A 20,011-nucleotide genomic window follows, 5' to 3' on the forward strand; every position below is an offset into this window, starting at 1 on the left:
TGATGACGTTAAAAGTTATAGTTTAGCTTGATTTTTGTTAAACAGGAGGAAGTGGAGACCCCTCGTCCTTTTTTATTCACAGTCTGTGATCTGCACATGTTACAAAACAGCATCTATTAAAACCATGTGTGTCTTTGTAAAAGGTTGTGTTCCCCTTTAAGGACTCAAGTGTCAAAGGTCGGTGAGCTCAAGGAGGGAAAGGTGCTTCCTGCTTTCATGCTGTTGGTTGAAATGTTTGTAATCTGACTTAGAAACAGAAACAGCTGCCCCCAATCACTTTCCTCCTAAATGCTGCTGGGAAAACATTTTGTGCTCCTGCGATTCAGAGAACTCTGGACCTGGAGTGACTTTAAAAACGTCCACTGTGTGAGGACATTACAGGACAGGGAGGGAGCAGAGGAGTCGATAGACATTTTGTTGGCTCAAACACCACTGGGGTCTTTACAGGGAGGGAGTGACGTGAAAATGTGAGTACTCGCTTGCTCTTTTTGGAAACCTCATATTCCATGTAAATCAGCTGCAGCACATGTGCTCCACCAGTAGAGGTCAGTAGAGATTTCTACATGCAGCTTTGAAGTCAGGTGACATTTGTTAAAATGTGAGGAACCATCACACAAATATGTCAAACGTATCTGGGACTTCATGGATCACATAAGAAAGTCTTCAAAAAATCTTTCACACTGACAGTGGGGGTCACCATGAACAAGAGCGAGGTCCTGCTATTCTCCTATTTACTCTGTCTTTCCTCAGCTTCAACAAAAGACTCAACACACGTGTCGTGGAATGATTTATATTCATGATAAATAAACAAGGAGACGTTAAGAAATGTGACGACACAAAAAATCCATTCAAACGTTCATAAATAAACCGTCAAAGTAATTTATTCTTCTCTGACCATTTCATTTCAGGTGCAAATGTACTAATACTGAATCAACATGGATAAACAGGAACTGGCTGGAAACACAACCCAGGTGAATACTTTGCATATACTTAAATTACTTTCACTTTTCACAGCTGTGTGTGTGTGTGTGTGTGTGTGTGAACATCCTTGTCAATAGTGTTTGGTTTGTGCAATAACTGATATCTCCCTGAGGACGTGTCTCAAAAGGAGGAGGAACTGTGTAAACTCAGGGTTTATACATTCGAGACACCACTGATTACCATGTTTACTTGAAGTTAGTTTTCTTTGTAAATAAACACTTCAACTGCTGCACCTTGGGAACTTCCTCCTTATTTGTTACACAACAGAGCCAATGTGTAACTGACTTCTCACGCTCTGAGGAGTTTATATTGCTCTCTGCTGCTATTTCTCCTCTTGGGAAATTTTTTATTTCCTCCTTCACCAAACAGATCACAGAATGAATCCCCAGACTGGTGAACAGGCGTCATCATGATGCCATTATGGGTAAACTCCCACATTCTCAGCCATCCTCCCCCTTAAAGTGCAGAAAAACGTGATCACACAAAAAGAGTCAAGTCTTTTTCAAGATAGCTGTCGCCTTTGAATCTGCACGTGCTTCTGGTTCAGGGGCTGGTTTGGACATATGACTCGATTTGAGCAGACGCGTTCAAGAACAGGCTGCAGTGGCGGACTCCAAGTCACCTGTGAAACAAACAGAGAAACTATATTAACGTCTTTTTGCCTTTCTTCTATATTTGTAGTGTCAAACATGACAATATAGAAGCACGTAAACTGAAAAACGAAAATGTTGTACCTGAGATTTAAGGACACGCAGCTCAGTGCGAACTTTTCTAAACCGATTTTCCAGCTCCAGATATTTTTCTTTCAGCTTCTCTCTGTCCTTCCGCTCCGTCAGAAAGTCTTCCCTGTAAACCTCAGCCTAGAAACACACGACAAGAAAACATGAGATAAGAATACTGTGGAAGAGCGTAGCCCTCACTGGCTGTGTTGTTGGATGACAAGATTGATTCCCCGTTAAATATCAGCTTTAAAATTATTTTTAACTGTACAATATTATATAACCTCAGCCACTAGGGGGCTCTCAATCAGATCAACAGACCTAGAGTTTGAGGTAGTTTTAAAGCAGCGTGGGATCATGGGAGTTGTTGTCTTCACCCCCCCAAATATACTCAATGCAATTGAGGTGGTGACCAATATGTTTACGGCGGTGACCAATACAAACTCATAGAATGAATCCCCATGTGTGGCTGCAGAGGGCGCTGTTTCCCAGTAAAAGTGTTGCTGTGTTAAATATGATGCAACGGTCTCATATTTTACAAACAGGCAGGACTGGCTGCGATCTTCTCATCCAACTCCAACACATCAAATTATTCCTTAAAGACAACAGGAGCAGGAGGAGGTCGTCTCACCTGATGTTTCCACAGGTCCTGGGTTGTTTCACTGCTTCCTCCCTGAGGTGGAGTCGTCTGAAGAGCCTCCTCTAGAGCCTGGACACAATTACAATACATCATAAATAAACACATGAGTCATTCAAGTAAAACCAAATGTTTAAATCAGATTTCATGACAGTAACCACTGCTGTTGCTGCAGGGTTCAAACTCTCAGTCAGTCTCGTTCCTCACCTTATTTAATCGCTTGATCTCCTCGTGCTGATGCTGCCCCCTTCTGGTCAGCGTGCTGTTCTGCCCTCGCAGCTCACGCGCCTCCTTTTCCACTTTCAGCAGCTCAGAGTTGACGTCACCATCGTCGCACGTCTATGAGACATTTTCCATGAGGATCAAATTCACACACTGACAGGTTTCGTCTCATTGAAATCCTTGAAATGTGTTCGGTGCGCTTACCGATTTCTTGTCGTTGTCATCGGGCGTCTTGAGTTTGAGTTTTTTACATAAATTGACGTGTTTCTCTCCTTCCTCACACATGCCTTCTTCAAAGTGACTGTGGTTTTGTTGCAGCAATGGTTTTAAATGTCGGACCTGAGTGTCGGGTAAAGAAAAGCATACAGTTTTAATACAACAAGCAGGAAAGAAATTAAACACAACACAAACAACTCCAATGACACCGAGAGCGCAAACCTCCGCCAAGGAGTCCCCCTCTGATGAACCACACTTAAACTCCCTTTATCTTCACCAAATTACAAACACTCTTAAATATCAGACCCTTAAATACGTCATGAATCAAGATCCGTGAATTATTCTCTAAGAAATGACCAAAATCTCAAAAAAGCACCTGATCCTAACGACAGCACCAGGAAATGTGACACGTGCCAGTTCAACCGGTTAAATAGTATAAAACCAATCTAACTCCTTCGCTGAGGAAACGAGAGACTGTGACTTCATCCTTTTCTTACCTTCTCTCTGTAGAACCGCACCATGGTCTGATATTCTTTTGCCCATTTGTCGTTAATAGAAATGAGCTGAGAAAAACAGAACATTGGTCTCATTAGTAACTGAAGTGTGTCGTCTGAGGCGATGATAAATCTGAGTTGTAAAATCTTCTCACCTCTCTCCTCTGCTCCACCAAGATCAGAATCTGTGCTTTCAGTCTGCGGTCGCTATCCGCACCGCACGCTTCCAGCTGGAGGGGAAAAGGAGGAACTCTTTAGATGTGGCACACACTGAGCCTATCAGCAGCCAGCTGTGCAACACCACTGATATCCACCGACTTCCTTTTACACACTTTGGAAAGTTTTGCTATGGACAGTTTCCAGTAACACAGAGAACACGGTCATTTCCTTGTGGTCAGGGAATCATTCCAGAATAAAATTAAGTTTTCTCACTCGTGTATTCCACTGTTGCGTTTGTCAGTTTTTACCTGTGTGTCCTCCTGCAGCCTCTCAGGACGAAGATCAGCTGCTGCAGGAAGCTTCTCGCCAACACACCGGTCATAACTGAAAACACAGGGCAGGCGTTCATTTAGTTTTACCAATAACACCAAGACAGTTAATCATGACAGAAACCTGTGACGTAGATCTGCCCCACCTGTCGATGTTTGGCAGTGACGGATATAATCTGTGAGTCAGTTTGTCCATCGATGCTTTGTCTGTCTTTTCATTCAGCGACTGTTAAACCACAAGAGACACAGACTTGAGTCACTTAAAAGTCCTGATTAAAACAATAGTAAGACCGACACTGTCATTTCATTGATTAGTCACCCAACAGGAAATTTTCTTGAAGATTTAAAAATTTCCATTTTGTTTAATTTATCTAAGATATTTAATCGAATCAGTTTGAATCACTTTGTGCTCCACTGTTTAGTATTAAAAGTAGTTTGATAATTTAAGAAATGATGTATGATGTAGTTGTGAGTAGATATGTCAGTGTTTATTAATCTATTTGTAACTTCTGTATAGATATATTAAGAATGAATGATAATACATTGAAAAAGTATGGAAAACAGAATATTTGTTTTCATAAAAAAAGTTACAGTCACATTATAGTAATAAGCCTATTCACCATTTATTATATTTCTACATATACATGGATTATAAATATAAATATTATTTTTATTTCTTCATACATCCACTCCAACACGTAAGGACGACTTTTACTTTCTTAATATTTAGAACATTTCATTGCTGATAAGTATAATATATTTAATATAAAATATTATAGAACAGACATGTTCTATAAATGAGAAACTTGCACAGATACACATGAACATGAATATACATGAAATGACAGAATGGGACTCACCATGCTGTAAGTGTGAGGTGTGTTCATCCCTGTGTGAAGCTGTGCTATGAATCAGTGACTCTCTGTCACTTATATACTGAGGGTCCTGGGTGACGTAGTAAAAACCAGAATAGTCCAATCAGCTGCTGGGATTCCCTCACCGGGCAGGACTGGTTCAAACACAGGAAAGTACAACAGTTCATCAACAACCTGAGCGGTAATAAAGGATGTTTGTGGTCTGAATCATGACTCAGAGCAAAATCTCTGTCTACACTGCACAAAAATGTCAGTTTTCAATATTCTAATGTCACAGCTGGATGATATTTTCTTTAAATAACATCATTTGAACTTTTTTGGTGTTGGTTGTTTTAAAGGGAAACTATAGTTTGATTTATCACAATATTCTTCTTCTTGATGATAAGCTCACACGTAATAGTATAATAAGAAATAAAATGGGAAGTAAATAACTTTAAAAATCAGTAAAACTTCCAAAAATAAGTAAAGATGTAAAAAACAGACAAGATATTTACTATTTCATATGTTTAGAAAAAAAATACAACTAAAAATGCCTTTATGAATTAGTTTTATCATATGTTTTAAAGAAAGTTTATATATATATATATATATTCCTTATATTGTATTATATATCTGCAGAGCCTGGTATAAATCTCTACATTTTTTTACAGTGCAGTTTGACACAGTTTGTGAGCACTGAGTGTCTCAGTGTGTGAACATTCATGAGGCTGCGGGTTGTGGGAAAATCACAGATCACGCAGACTTATCATGTTTCACAATCTACTGTTGTATAAGTTGTTGAGTCAGAGGGTTTCAGGGAAGGAGGGGCAGATGGGAAACCACGTCGCTGGTTCTGCCTCGGTAACATATGGTCCATTTTTTATTCTCTCTCATAAAGAACCAGTGATATTAAATCTTATCTTACTCTCCCTTTACTTAGTGTGAGTAGATGTTGGGAACCTTTTCAGTCAAATATAAATATAATATAATCAACCTTTTCTAATGTTACAGTGACAAAGAGTCATGATCCTGGACCCAGACTGGATGACACACAGTCGGACAAATTGTTTGTTGTTTCCTGTTTGTTCTAATCTCCTTGTGGTCGTCGTTGGCAACTCCTTAGCATCGTATTGTGAGTTTCTAGTCCCAAGAAGAAATGTTAAGACCCCTGACTTCCATCCATCCTTTCATCCATCTGGTGCTTGTCTATTCGACCACTCAAAAGACAGAAGTCTCCAGGTACTCCTGCTTCCTCCCACAGTCCAAAGAAATGCAGTTCACTTGTTTCAAAACTTTCAGTCCACAGATTTGGGAACTTTTGAGTTTGAACTTTTCATCTTCCTGTCTGGTTCGGTCACTTAAGCTTCAGAGGCCGAGAACAAACTTTCCAGATCTGTGTCGATGTCAAGAAAAATAGTCGGCAAACCCCAAAGGCCCCTGAACCAACTCTTCCCTGAGAGGCTGAGGAAGAGAGCGAGCAGTATTCTTACAGATACCTCCCATCCTTTCTTCAGCCAGTTTGAGCCACAGGAGGGCGCTATAGAGTCCTTCTGGAAATTATTTTATTTTAAAATAGTCTTTTAGTATTCTTAAGTCCACAAAGTTATATTTATTCTACTGACAGGCTGCAACAAGAACTCCCATCATGTGTCACTCTTCCGTTTTTATGTTGACTTCCCAGATCTCATGTCGTTATTTGTTTATTGATAAGTTAAAGAAAATGTTCCACTTAGATGGACGATAAAGTTTCATTCTATTTTATTCTCTTCCTACTTGTTTGTACGAAAATCTGCTCTTGAGTTTTTGACATTGTGTTTCTCCGTCCCTGAAACGTCTTCTTGTCTTCACAGAGTCGGTGACTCAAACTGTGACAGCGTTTACCGGCATCTCTGTGTTTCTCACAGCAGCCCATGTTGTGGTTTTACAGAAAGGGGCCTTCTTCATGTGACACCTGTGCCCTGAGAATCCCTGCACGTGTCTTCCCAGCACCGGCGGAGTCTGTTTTACGGTAACGTGTGACACATGCAGCAAGTCACCAGAAAGGAAAGAGAAGCTTCGGCTTTGCCTTTTTTTTCCTGCCGCAATGATCTTGCTCAGATCGAACACGTGAAACTCGGCTCCTTGACTTCCTGCTTGTGTCGCCACACATGCCCTCGGTTCACACACACAACAGATAAGACTCTTTGTGGCCTACACCTACAAAATAAAAGCTCTCTCTTCTGACTTGTGGTTTAGTGGTTTAGTGTGTTTGCATAAACGTGGTTCATTCTGAGGCAGCATCTCTCAGTTTCATGTGAACAAAAAGACAGAACAAAAACTGTGTTCAGCAGAAATAAAACTAAGACAGTCGTCTTAGAAATGTTTGCTGTGGGAAACATTTGATCTCTCATGAATAATTCAATAGTTTTGAGTTGTCTGATCTGAGAGAAGAAGAAAAACCTGTGTTGTTATTTTTCATGACCAACTTTTGTCTCTATTTGTTTCTGCTAAAAACACAATTTACTCTCATTCACAAGAGAAAGTCACTCATTTAGAGAACTCATTCAGTTTTACCAAGAAAAAAGACCAGTTCTCAGGGTTGTTCATCGGCTCATGTCCCAAACCTTCCACCACGTTTCTTGAAAATCTGCTCTGACGTTTTCTGTGTAGTTTTGCTGACGAACAAACAAACCAAAAGCAAACAGAGAGCAGCACTAACTTAACTTCCCAAAAAAACGTTAGAGTGACTTCATGGAACTGTGCTTCATGGAATTGTTGCTTTGCTAAAAAATGAGACTGTAAACGAGATGAATAAGTAATGAAGACAAAAATCCTGAATAAGAACCAGAAGCTTTTTATTAAAAACACATAAAGGTCATATGGAGAATCTGTACCTAAAGACTGATGTAGATGTTATATGAACCACGGGCAGACAAAGAATGTGCTAAATGTACAGTACATATATATATATGGCAGTTTTCTCATCTGCTCAGTTCGGTTTGAGCAGCCAATCAGAACTGCTGGGAAACTTTTATAGTATAGGAAACCAGTGTGGGACATGCGGTGAAAGGTGTCACGGTCACATGCTCTTTCTTTTCAGGCGCTGACGTTCATTTCATTGACGAGATCGTTCACTAAAAAACATTGACACTCAAAAACACGGCAGTGAGAGGTAGAATAAATGACCGTCTGTCAGGTGAGAGAGTGTCGTTCTCTCTCAGGCACATTCAGTTTTGTTTTTCATGCAGCTGTTTGATGATGTCCAATAAGATTAGATTCAATCTATAGTTAATCCGGATGAACCCATCGTTCTTCATTGTGACGCCATGATGACATCATTATGAAATGGCAACATTACAATAATAAAAAGGTTGGCATGGTCTGATCAGGGATCAGGGTAGATATCAGTGCGAGCGCAGGCGATGCATCATCCCTCTGAGGCTTTTTACTAAAACAAGACAGAAAATGATGATTGCACCTGAGATTGGCAGTTAAAGATAATTAGGACGGAGCACGGAAAGTGCTTTATAAATACAGTCATTTAGCATTTAGCAGTGGTACTTTACCCTTGATGACAAGTCGTTTAAACCTGCGACAAAACTTCTCATCACGCCATAAAACTTTTCATTTTAAAAATGCAAAATGCTATTTGTCGTAATTTAAAAATCTATCGACGGAATTTTATGTTAAACACATAATTTCACATTATGTCAAACTGTCCCAAAATCTACTAAATACATTTAGGAGGCACATTTTGATTCAGAAATTAAAACAAACTGTAGACGGATATTATTTACAGCAGGTTTTTGTTTTCTCTTGACCGACATTACAATCTGAGTGAACTTTCACCAGCAGGGGCCGCATGGTTTCTCTGGATCAGAGCTGCACTCCTGGAGATGAGATCTAAAAAAAAAAAAAAAGAGGCAGAAGAACAAAAGTCAAGATACAGTCCTAATTCTGTGTATGAGATAAACTCAGGTATTTTACCTGCTGACTGATTAACGTAACCCATCGTTTATGTTCAATTGTCTAGTTTTTCTTGTTTTAATTGCTTTAATGTGAAGCACTGTGTGTTGTTTGGTATTTCTGAATTGCAAATAAAGTCTATTATTATAATTACTGCTTACTCAGTCACTTCTGTACAGTCGTATTTAATTCCTTCATCCAGCTCTTTCTGTAAATCCTGAAAAGATGCATTTGTACAGTTTGACCTGAAGATAAATGACACATAACACATGATCAGTTTTCACAGTATGAGTTCAAGTTTGTCTGCATGTTTGTGTCGTAGATAATAATCTTACACAGCGATCTCCTGTGTGACCAGAATGACTTTCAGGCTTTTCACTCTGGTGGAGTTCAACCTCTTGACTTCGATGCCGCCAAAGATACTGACAGCAAAAACAAAAGAGCACAATTTAGAGGAGCAGAAACTTGAAGGACCAGTTTGAATTCAAAATATTCAGTCGAGAAACGCATCAGGACGTCTGATGTAGTTTGACTTGTGAGCCAGCAGATATATTATGGATTAGCAACTAGAATGAACATGAAGTGTATTGAGATCCTGTTAAAGTGCTGCTACTGTGCCAGACTTGTGGAATACTGCTGCCATCTTAGATGTGAAAATGCACAGTAAGGAAAAGACGTCAGCGAGCAGAGTTTTACCTTGTGGGGCTGAACGGTGTCACGAGGGATCCATTTAGCATCGCAGAGACGTCGCCACAGGCCTTGTCTGCAAACTACACACGACCAACATGTTAAAACGACCGTCCTGCAGTCGTATGCCTCCACCAACCCATGTCAATCTACATGTATGTTTTCTCCAGACTCATATGAGGTCACCGTGACCGAATAACAAACAAATGGACAAGGGGTGAAAACACAACCTGCTTGAAATTGGCTGCAACGTTGTTTAGCCCTGAAACTCCTCAAGTGTTTTGCCGACTCAAACTCTTCACCCCTCCATGAACTAGTGAATTTTTAGTTTTTGGCTGAACTCTCCCTTTCAGGATTTGTAAGAGAAACCACCCGTGTAACGTCAGATTGTCCTCACTTCATCTGTTCAGCTGCTGTGAGAATGCTAATGTGAGTCTGTCAAGGCTCCTGTGACTGTGTGGGTTGCTCTGCTCGCTCAGGAGAGAGCTCTGCACTGTGGCTCCATGGAGACCGACACAAAGCCTCATTGATGAGGAACTGGGCAGAGTGACCTTTTCTTTTCTCTTCTCCATCATAAATACACAGGAGAGATTCACTTCATGTTCCACACGTGTACTTAAGACACTGCTTGGTCCTGGGACTGTGGGGGAATTAAGAAACTTACAACAGATGAGGCTCTGCTCCAGAACGAGCGAACAGGGTTGTTCTCACATTCCGTCCAGCCGGGGCAGTTGCTCGTAAACGTTTCTACAACAAGACAAAACGTATAAAATTACAAAAGAACGGTTCATGTTATGGAATTGTCATGTTTGGGGAAGTGCGAGAGCGCGGCCAAGGTCAAAGGCTTCACTTCCTAGACACCACAGATATGAGACTGCATCAGCAGGCAACACTGTCTCCAGAAGTAGAAAATACTTTTACTTGTTGAAGAACTAGCAAATCAATAGATTGAATGATCCGTAGGGGTTCGACCACGGGAGATCAGACTTCAGAATATGAGAGGACATCGTGCACAGTTGTTGTATTGATGGATTCTGATTTTCTCCTCAGTCAAGCTTCAATAAATATTTAACCATTTGAACTTTCTTCACTGATGAGTTGATCATTGAACAGTTACTCTCAGATACTTGAGATACTTTGCAGTTAGCCGTTTAAATCCTGGGAAATGGAATTATATTCTTTCTTTCTCGCTGAAAGTTTGCCTGAAAGGATTTCCTAAAGGGTGTGTCATCATACCCTTCGATTACTTCCCCGTGAGATATATCTTTAAAAAAACACCCTGAGAAGAACAAACACACTTCTGTGTCAGGACCCCCTGAGCAATTGTACACATCAAAAACTTGACGTGACTTGGCACGTTTAAAAAATTATGTAAAAATAACTGTTGGCTCCACAAATAACACCTCGGGCCGCATGTCAGTGTTAATCACCATGTTCTTTTGTAGTGTATGTAGCACACACACACACACACACACACACACACACACACACACACGTTGCACACAAGGATGTGCAACGTCATTGGCCTGAATGGTGGAAAAACAGCGAATGTTTTTCTAATATTAATACATTTTCTTCCTGCGTCTTTTATGTTTTTAACAGTTTAAAAAAAATAAAAACTCAAAAAGAACAGTTGTGAGTTGTTCTGAAGCTTCTCACCACTGCTGCCCTCTTTCCCGCACCATGTCAGGTCATCCAGGAGAGATCCCAGCACAGTGTCCTCCATGGTGACGAAACATTCGCGCTTGTCAGTGAAATCATGGACCACGTCTTTTGTTTTGCTCCAGAACATCATCTAAACTCCGACCCCCCCCCCCAAAAAAAGAGTATTAACGTCCCATTATTAAACAGATTATTCTTCATTATGAAAGAAGACGTCTGCTCAGGCTGGGTGTGGTGATGATTGATGTTTACTCTGTTGCATGCCGGTTCGAAGGTGGCTGCAGCGATGAAAGGGTCGTAGGCTTCCCAGGGAATCTTACAAGGGTCCTGGCCTACGTAGGCTTGTTGGAATTTAGCCCATAAGTCTTGGCAGTTGTACCTGAAAATTAAATGACAGCGCTAAGTCTCATGGATGTGGGTCAAGAGCACACCTTCTGTTTCAGTTCATTTTATGTGCAACTATGACTCTGCATGTCCAGGGAATGCTTGCAACCCCGCAGACGCTGCAGAAGCACTCAATTATTGAACAGGAGTGATGGTCAGGGTGGCATAGACGAAGTAGAAGACTACAGCTCAGCCTGTAACACGATCAGCCCTGGCTCAGAAAGCTGCAGTGTCAGCATGGCACAATATAAAAACCTTGAGTTCGTCTATTCTTGTAAGGTAGATTAACATTTATATTTCGCTCTTTCACTAGTAGAGGAATAATAATTGTGCAGAGATTTATTTATCCAACCTGGTTTATCTGCAATGAAGAGTTTATAGTCAATGTAATAAGATGAAATGCATTGTCTTAATATTGTTTACGTGTATTGTTTGTATAAGTTAGTATGATTTACTTAAATACTTGTTATCATGTCTTGTATTGCATGAAGGCTATCTCAAAGGTCAGACACAATCTTTTCAAAATAAAAGCTTGATATGAAGCATCGCAACAAGCAAATTTGACTTTTAAGACAACTTGGCAAATAGGAAGTAAATATATTGCTATTGTCACAGTAACTGAGTGTGTCTGGAGACTGCAGTAAACTGCCCCACCCACTGTTTGCTGCTGTGCACTGTATATACTGTACATTACTTCAATTCAAAATGTCCCTGCGGAAAAACAAATTCACCTGTTTATGTAAAGTACTACAGAAAAGTAGGTCAATGAAGGAAATGTGTGTCTGTCTGATGATAATAAGTAAAAGAATGAGAAGAATTGTATTATTATTATTATTATTATAATAACGATCTAGATCATTAATAAGTTTGTTCATGCGGGCTGGCAGCTCATTTTGTCTTGAATCATATATTTATCAGGCTTCACTTAATTTTCCACATTATTATTAAAAAGGAAAATAAAACCACTCACCCTTGGAGAAGCTCGCACCTGCTGATAAAGGTTTCTCTGAGTGGGTTTGTTCCCTTACGGAGTGTCACCATCAACACAGCCACAGTGATGCACAGCAGCAGGACGACGGCGAGGCCGAGATACACCCACAGTCTCCGGGTGCGTCTCTTCCCACGGTGCGGGACGTCTCCGGGCTGCAGTGACTCCACAGACTGCATGGTCGGTGTCAGGAGCTCTGCGGATCCGCTGCAGGTTTGTTGACAGTGAGCTGTGCTCGCGCTCTGAAGTCTATTTATGGAGAGACCGCGTGCGCGGACACGTGCCACCATCTGTGGAGGTTGTGTTGTGTTCAGGATTTAACGCTTTGCGTCGGTTTCAGATGGAAGTTGTCATGTTGATTGGTTTCAATCTTGTGACTCACTATATACATTTGTATGAACCTGTTGGAGATTGTATCGGTACACAAAGACAAATCACCAAACACAACAGCAGACGATGATTGGGATTTGTTGCTGTGTTTTTTTTTTCTTATTTGCCATCATCGTATGTTTCATTGAGTTTTTGAACAGCCATAGTGATCAGTGTAAGATTGCATTGCTGTGAATGAGCTCAAAGGTTAGAACCACATGTGCACAGGACAAACGTGTTCTACAGCAATGCTATTTAAAGCTGCACACACACACACATACTGTATAACATGCTGGAGAGACAAGAATGCCAAAAAACATCCCTGTAATCTACTTTAGGTACTCCTCATGCCACATTAAAATAAATCATGTACATTGATTTACACTGTAGTTGAGTTATTTATTACCTCACTAATATGCGCATTGCCTTTGCAGTAGTTGGGATACGTTTAGTTTGTGAAGGGATCAGTCTTACCTTAATCTCTAAAAATCACAGATCATTTAGTCAATGATTATATGTTTATGGTTGATCAGAATCTCTAAAGTAACCAGCAGGTATAACAAAGGTTTCCTTTCAATTCACAAAATATATTTGCATACGCAAGACGAAACAAGTTTCAAATCCCTTCTCTTCTCAGGCCTTTGACAAATGTTGCATTTTTAAAACCTGTTTCTGTCATCAGGTAATTTTGCTAATAAAACACTTATACAAAAGAGCTGTGGTAATAACTGGTTGAAGTTCACGCAATTAACGGCTAATCAGCTTCTAAAAGATGCACATGGGCTGTTATTCAAAGGTCACAGCAGGGAACATGTTGAGAAATGCTTTTGAGCAGCAGGATCAAAACTTAAAATTGTTCCGCCAGTTACTGTGTGAACATTGTGGCCTTTGGTTCCACAGTCACAAAAAATAAAATGTAAACACTGTAATACCTTTACAATTACCGGCATTTGGCTCGAAACATGAGAGGCTGGAGCCAAATTAGCCAACTGTCTGTCCATACTTTATATAACAACTTCACAGTCAACACTGCACCACCCCAGGTCCTCAGGAACACACACACACACACAACATTAAATGATTTATTTAAATGCACCTTCACTGAGCACAAGACTACACAATAATAATTCTGGAATAGATGTTAAACTTGATGGATGTGAGACTGTCTGTGGGACAGGCTGTTGGCATATGTCTGGCAGATGGATTGTTTCGGGCTCTGGACGCACTGAAGAATCATCAGGGTCCTGTGGACAAATGTTAGATTTCTGTTATTGCACGGTGCTCTTATTTTGAAGTCACAAACAACATCTGACACCACAGTGTTGTCAGGACATGTCATGGATTTGAGTGAGTCATCTGTTTATCATAACTGGGATGTTTTCCATGAAACACTGAGTTTTTCTTTTGCTTTGAAGGAGCTGTTGGACGTGACTCACTGATCGTTGTGTGTGCACGTCCAGCGGAAACCTCTGGACTGGAGGATTTGGATCAGGTCGACAATGGATCCTTGACTACATGACTCTCTGTAGAAGAGAAACACAAGGATCAGAATAGTATTATTTTATTCATACAACTTTCTGATGAGGGTCTTATGGAAGTGGAAACTAAAATAGTGATGTTTTAAATGAGAATAAATGTTTTGGCTGTGTCCTGTATATTCTGAAATACTGCAATTCAACTTTATTATTCCATAAAGTCTTGTCTTATCTGTCGTGTTATCTTTTGATTCAGAATTGTAAATTAAGCAGAAATGTTACAATTATAATTGTTAATAAATTAATAAAGGGAGTTCAGCCCTGATACCACAAGCCCAGTAAAGGTATATTAAAAACAAATAATAATACGTTTATTTGTCCTCACATGAATGGTCCCTGTAGATCAGCCACCACCTTAATGTTGACATAGTTCACCCTTTGTGGATTCAGGTTGTCCAGTTCAACGCTTCCTAACATGCTGGGAAATCAAGAAAATATATTATTTTATTATACACTCAATAAACAGCAACATATTCGCTTCATTCACTTTAGTTTTTTAACCTTTTCCTGTCGAAGGCGTTGACGATGGAGCCGTTCAATAACACAGTGATGTTGCCACACGCCATTTCTGCAAACTAACAAATTAATTAATGAGTAAAGTTTTTTCACTGTTAGTTTTGGGACAGTTCGTTGCATATGCATGATGAACAGGATGAATAATCTACAGGTTGGACATTAAACTCACAGTCTGAGACGCCTGTAGCCACAGAGAATACACAGCGTGGTTCCTACACGCTGACCAGGCCGGACAAGAGCTGAAATCAAAACCTGTGAGTCACATTCACAACCGTCAGCTCAGAGAGACACGGACACGACCCTCAAGTTCAGGTCATTACACTGATAATAACAAATCTCTTCTCACCACAACTGTATTAACGGAGTGAACTGTGAACCTGAAGTGAACCAGCAGCTCTAGAGCTCACTGATCATTAATGAATCACTATGTTATTTGTATTAGCTTGTTGTTTTTGTAGTTTATGTAAATCAGTAATTCCAAAAAGCAAAAGGCACTTATCACAACTGAGTTATGTCCGTGGTTCCAACGGGGGTCAGGACCCCTCAAAGGCTGTCTCCGTGTTGAACAAACTGATTTACCTGGTTGTTCCTCTTGTCCGCACCAGATGAGGTCGTTGAACATGAAGCCCACCAGCGTGTCCTCCAGCGTCCAGAAGTGACGGACAGCAGCTTTGTAGCTCTGCATCAGAGTCCTGGTTTTACTCCAGAAGAGAAACTGTGCAGAAGGAGGGAAAGAAATCATTCAAAAACAAGGTATGAATTCAAAATGGTGAACATACATCATTTGAAATCTTACTCACTTTGTCACACGGCCTGGTTTGAGGGATGGAATAAAACATCAGATGATAATTCTCCACCGTCACATTGCAAGAAGACTGACGGAGCACCGCCTCCTCAAACTGTCTCCAGATCTCCTCGCAGTCAAACCTACACAAAAGATGATCTTGAATTAATAATTTTAAGGTTTTTTGTGTGAATATTTGCTCTTTTTTGTCACAATACAGTGGTAAAATAGATTTATTTTGATTTCTTTGACTGGATAAATCAAGATATTTACAGATTTCAATTGGGGCTCAGAGAAAAGGGGACTTTTCTTTTTTCACTTTTAAATGTTTTATTGACTAAATATTAAATTGATTGATTGGGAAATCAATAAGCCCTCAAGTGTTTGATGCATAAGTCATTATTTTGCTATGGAAGTTAAGTTGTGTAAGCTTCAATCTTTCCATATATGCACCAGGTTTCTTTTTCCTTTCTTCTGTCTCTGAGTCAACATCAAAACATGTGTCCCTCCTGTTGGCTTCAGCACTGACCTGATAACAGTAATAATAATTATAATTATTTGACTTTGGATGTGAGCGGGAAGTCAAATCTTCACTGGTGATGAAATCAAAGTTGGAAATTCTAATCTGAAGTCACCAGATTTACAAACCCATTCCCACACAGGACTGAAAACGTTACCTCAAACTGGGGTTGACGAGGGTGATGTAACTATAACACCGTCCCACCACGATGTGTTTAATGTTGGGGGTCGTCCCGAGCTGTGCTCTCAGCTGACCGGAGCAGAGCAGAAGCATCGTCAACCCTTTGAAATGGACACAAAGACAGAGGAGAGAAAACGTGACCATCCACGGGGGGGGGTGAGTTCATCAGAGGAAAGAAAGAAAAGTATTAATGAGGATGTGATGGGGGGGTTATTTACATATCGTCAGGTTGGTCGTTGCAAACGTCTGGAGTGTTTTCCAGGAGGTCGTGATGGTGAGAGTCTGGACCGCCTCACCGCTCCTCAGTAAAGATGTGTGTTTGTGCATGCTTTAATCTGCCTCACTGTAAATCATTGCAAAGATAACTCCATCAGTGTTCGGATATGAGTCCAGGATGGCAGGTACTTTCCTTGGGGCTCACAAGGTGTTTGTCAGCTTCTAGAATTTAATTATCATTTACAAAAAATATCCTCCTACGTTTTTTCCTCTGCATTCTAACCTGGCACATTCTCAAACACATTCTCCGACACCCTGCAGCAGATTCCAACAAATAATGATGGCTGACCTTTAGAAGACAATAAACCTTTGGACGAGATACACAAAAGATAAATGTTTTTTCACATTAAAGTGGAGTTAAGTCGTTCAATATAAACAGGTACCCACACGCCAGGATTTGTAAGCACTCACCTTCTCTCTTTACCTAAGGTTAGATTCCAACGGATGTCTCCATTGACTGTGTTGTGAAACTCTTTCTGTCCCAACCTGAGTTTCATTGTGGTGAGATGTGATGTCTTGACTTTCAGCTCCACATCCACAAGACAGACACTCTTAACGGACAGATGAGATATTTTTCAGCCTCCTCCTTCAACAAGCAGATCCACATGACTCCCATTATGGTGCCATGTTGCCTCTGTCCACACAGTGTTGACGCTGTTCCCTGAGACATGGGTTCATGGGCTGGAGGAAGAAATATAATTCATGTCACTGTTTGTGTAGCTCCACTATACTCCACTAATATGTTGAGGATAGTTGATGTCCTTTTATAAAGTCAGCAGGAATGAGAAGCATCTATAAGGTTTTACTGGAAACAAGAGCATAAACTGTAGGTTCAAAGCAATTTGTCATCTTAGAAAAGGTTTTGCTTTCTTTTATTTATATCTACATGTCTTCTTGAAGTGCTGAATTATAAATATTCCAAAGTAAAAAGGCCTTACAGTACTGCATGTTCAAGTTGTTAGCTGTAATGCCTTACAAGAGGTTTCTACCATGTGTTTTGAGTAATGAGAAGCAGCATCACTCATTAACAACATTAACGTTGGTTATTTCCCACAGATCAATGTAATATACTATTGTAGGGCCATTTTTTTTATCCTTCACAGTTTGCACTTTTATTTTTACTTTTTAAATAGTAAACAAGTATTTACCAAACTCATTTTCTAAACAGTCATGATTTGTTTTTGTACTTTTTTGAACACAGGACCAGTGTATTAGTGCTGATACTAAAAAAAAGGGGAATATATACGTTTCTATCAACAAATCTAACCCTTCATTAACCTTTCATCATTGCCAGTAGATGCAGAAGTTACTTTGTTCTCATTGCAGTATATTTTACTTTAACTTGTAGGTCATGCTTTGACTTAGAATCTGCAGTAGACTATGCAACCATTTAACACGAAGCTGTGCAGACTGAAATATCTCAACAAATATGGGATGCATTGCCAATAAATCCATTCATGTTCCCCTGTGACATTCCCCTGCCTTTTCTTCTAGCGCCACCATGAGGTTCAAATGTGTGATTGAAAGTGAAATATCTTGGCAGCTGTTGGATGACATCTGCTGCAGATATTGAAGTTTTTTTTTTATCTTTGTATTTACTGCTAATTAGCAGATGCTGTAACTTTAATTACACAAATACATGTGTTCCTTCCACACCCTGTCTTGTTCCCACTTTGCCATGGAACTACTTTTTTGGTGTTAAAACAAATGAGGAAATGACAATTTTCATTACCAACCTCTTCTGTTTTCATAATATCTCCAATTTGCCAATGACGCTTGATGCAATAAACTGTCAAAAAAAAGGTGACGTAAGCTGCTTCGTGTGTTAAAGACAAACTCCAGAAAATGTCCTGACCCAATTTTTCCTCCGATTATTGGAATTCATATCTGAAAACAGCTGTGGGGTATTTTTAAGGGATGTCCGTTATGAAAAATGTTTCTCATCTGTTTCCCGCAAGAGTATATAAGTGACCTTTCTTTATTTCAAAAGGGGATTCACTTCCAAATTCGACAAATTAACTACAAGAGTGTTCCAGGAAATCCAGGACCGACCTTAGATAATCTCAACTAACACAGTTTGTCACCGAATACACAGAAAGCTGCTCATGTGACAGTCGAGAGTGATTCTAATAACACAGTCTTATCTTCAACCATAAAACACAAAACACACTGCTCTCGTTCAGTGGAATTAGATTTAATAATCACCGAACTTGCCAGACATCTCATTAACCGCTCAAGGAAATTCATTTTGAGTTTCTGCCTCCTCTTTGTGAGATAAAGGCCGCCTGAGGTGAAATCTCAGATACAGTGTATGGATGCGATAAAACATTGTGCTTTTAAAGCTAATTGCGTTGTTAGAGCGTCTCCCTCGAGATGTGAGAGTTTATTGACTGACAAATTCTCAGAGTTTGTGTAGCCTAAAAAAAAACTCCAACAAAAGACTGTGGAACAAAAGCAAGGAGGAGAATTTAAACGCATTTATTCCACATGCAGTGTTCCTAAATGCCCTATTGACAAACTAAATGATGGTTTTACATGCTGTTTCATAATAGCAGCTTCCTTATAATGTTCTGTGTTTGCAGAGCCAACATTCTGCCATCAGGGGAAGTTTATGCATAATTAACATAAGTTAAGGGAAGCTTGACTTTAATAATTGAAGCACGACTTCCTTCCAGCCATTTCCTGCCTGCTAAAACAGTTTTTACACCGGAGAGCAGAATTTATTCTAGTTTTCAACAATGTCATAACACTTGAATCCCCATGTTTTCTGTTAGGAGAGTTGGAACGCTGACTATTTAATCCGATGTGATAGTAAAGAGGAAGAAGTCATCAGTTCAAACTTAAAGGGAGGATAATGTCAAATGTTTTTTTTAGGGGCCTTGACATTTTCACTGGATCCTGACAATTTGGCTTCACACTGAAAATCAAATTGATGAACTAATAAAGATGCCTCCCAGAGGTTAGACAGAGCCCAAGCTGCTGGCCCTAAACATCTTTAATGGTTTTTAAAAGCTGGTGGTTAAACAGCTGGATGAACCACATTTGATCTAGCAAAACATGAAATATAGTTCATGTAAATGTTGCATTGCTTCTCTAATGTGGTGAAAACATTAACAATTACAAATACAAGGTAAATTATCTCCTTGTACTGTCCATTACAGTGTCACACCTTTTAACATGGTCTCCATAGTTATAAAACTCAAAGTGGAGATTCAAGAGGCTCTGTGAATGTGGTTTAGACAAACCAACGAGTCAGAGGAGTTAAAAAAAAATGCTGGTTTGTGTCCTTGATTTATAACAGAGATATAACTGTGCTGAATTTAAGGATCTGATTTAAATTGGGATTCAGTTGTAGTTTTAAACTATTTATTAATAACTCACCTGATGTGGTTGGTCAAACCTTCCAGTTTTTCAGTTGTTGATACAGTTGAGTTTTCATATGGCTCCCAGTAATTAAATGAAATCTCTAATAATATATTATTTAACCGCCATTATCATAAAAATAACCCATTTACATGTTTTTCTTCTTTTTGAAACTCACGGGGATAATCGTG

The 20,011-nt window shown here is 39.8% G+C and overlaps 3 protein-coding genes and 1 long non-coding RNA gene across 6 annotated transcripts; 1 reads left to right on the plus strand and 3 right to left on the minus strand.

The window, feature by feature from the left end:
* The first annotated feature begins 173 nt into the window (after positions 1 to 173).
* Positions 174 to 1,039, plus strand: LOC109629470 (uncharacterized). Its single transcript, XR_002202704.2, has 2 exons — positions 174 to 467; positions 909 to 1,039. It is a non-coding gene; the product is annotated as an uncharacterized lncRNA (long non-coding RNA).
* On the minus strand, positions 864 to 4,789 carry LOC109629468 (TNFAIP3-interacting protein 1-like). The gene is made up of 10 exons (XM_069512934.1): positions 4,618 to 4,789; positions 3,904 to 3,983; positions 3,737 to 3,812; positions 3,425 to 3,499; positions 3,273 to 3,338; positions 2,764 to 2,898; positions 2,545 to 2,676; positions 2,332 to 2,409; positions 1,716 to 1,841; positions 864 to 1,603 (listed from the first exon to the last, which is right to left on the minus strand). Exons 1-10 carry the CDS (start codon positions 4,642 to 4,644, stop codon positions 1,484 to 1,486), a joined length of 915 nt encoding a protein of 304 aa, XP_069369035.1. The 5' UTR covers positions 4,645 to 4,789; the 3' UTR covers positions 864 to 1,483.
* A 2,639-nt stretch (positions 4,790 to 7,428) lies between these two features.
* LOC109629469 (ADP-ribosyl cyclase/cyclic ADP-ribose hydrolase 1-like) lies at positions 7,429 to 12,568 on the minus strand. Its single transcript, XM_020087195.2, has 8 exons — positions 12,260 to 12,568; positions 11,158 to 11,284; positions 10,903 to 11,038; positions 9,908 to 9,990; positions 9,253 to 9,326; positions 8,892 to 8,978; positions 8,718 to 8,801; positions 7,429 to 8,493 (listed from the first exon to the last, which is right to left on the minus strand). The coding sequence occupies exons 1-8, from the start codon at positions 12,565 to 12,567 to the stop codon at positions 8,436 to 8,438; spliced, it is 957 nt and encodes a 318-aa protein (XP_019942754.2). The 5' UTR covers position 12,568; the 3' UTR covers positions 7,429 to 8,435.
* Positions 12,569 to 13,714: 1,146 nt separating this feature from the next.
* Positions 13,715 to 19,998, minus strand: LOC109629467 (ADP-ribosyl cyclase/cyclic ADP-ribose hydrolase 1-like). 3 transcript variants are annotated; one of them, XM_020087192.2, is made up of 11 exons: positions 19,839 to 19,998; positions 16,869 to 17,138; positions 16,400 to 16,524; positions 16,159 to 16,282; positions 15,498 to 15,624; positions 15,277 to 15,412; positions 14,867 to 14,949; positions 14,683 to 14,756; positions 14,507 to 14,599; positions 14,083 to 14,169; positions 13,715 to 13,890 (listed from the first exon to the last, which is right to left on the minus strand). In XM_020087192.2, the coding sequence occupies exons 3-11, from the start codon at positions 16,506 to 16,508 to the stop codon at positions 13,788 to 13,790; spliced, it is 936 nt and encodes a 311-aa protein (XP_019942751.2). In that variant the 5' UTR covers positions 16,509 to 16,524; positions 16,869 to 17,138; positions 19,839 to 19,998; the 3' UTR covers positions 13,715 to 13,787. The 3 variants fall into 3 exon arrangements, with proteins under 3 accessions (XP_019942751.2, XP_069369033.1, XP_069369034.1); XM_069512932.1 differs by lacking the exon at positions 19,839 to 19,998 and having other exon boundaries at positions 16,882 to 17,138; XM_069512933.1 differs by lacking the exons at positions 16,400 to 16,524; positions 19,839 to 19,998 and having other exon boundaries at positions 16,869 to 17,003.
* Positions 19,999 to 20,011: the final 13 nt, after the last annotated feature.

The sequence above is a fragment of the Paralichthys olivaceus genome, chromosome 17, assembly GCF_024713975.1.
Source record: "Paralichthys olivaceus isolate ysfri-2021 chromosome 17, ASM2471397v2, whole genome shotgun sequence".
Classification (NCBI taxonomy): Eukaryota; Metazoa; Chordata; class Actinopteri; order Pleuronectiformes; family Paralichthyidae; genus Paralichthys; species Paralichthys olivaceus.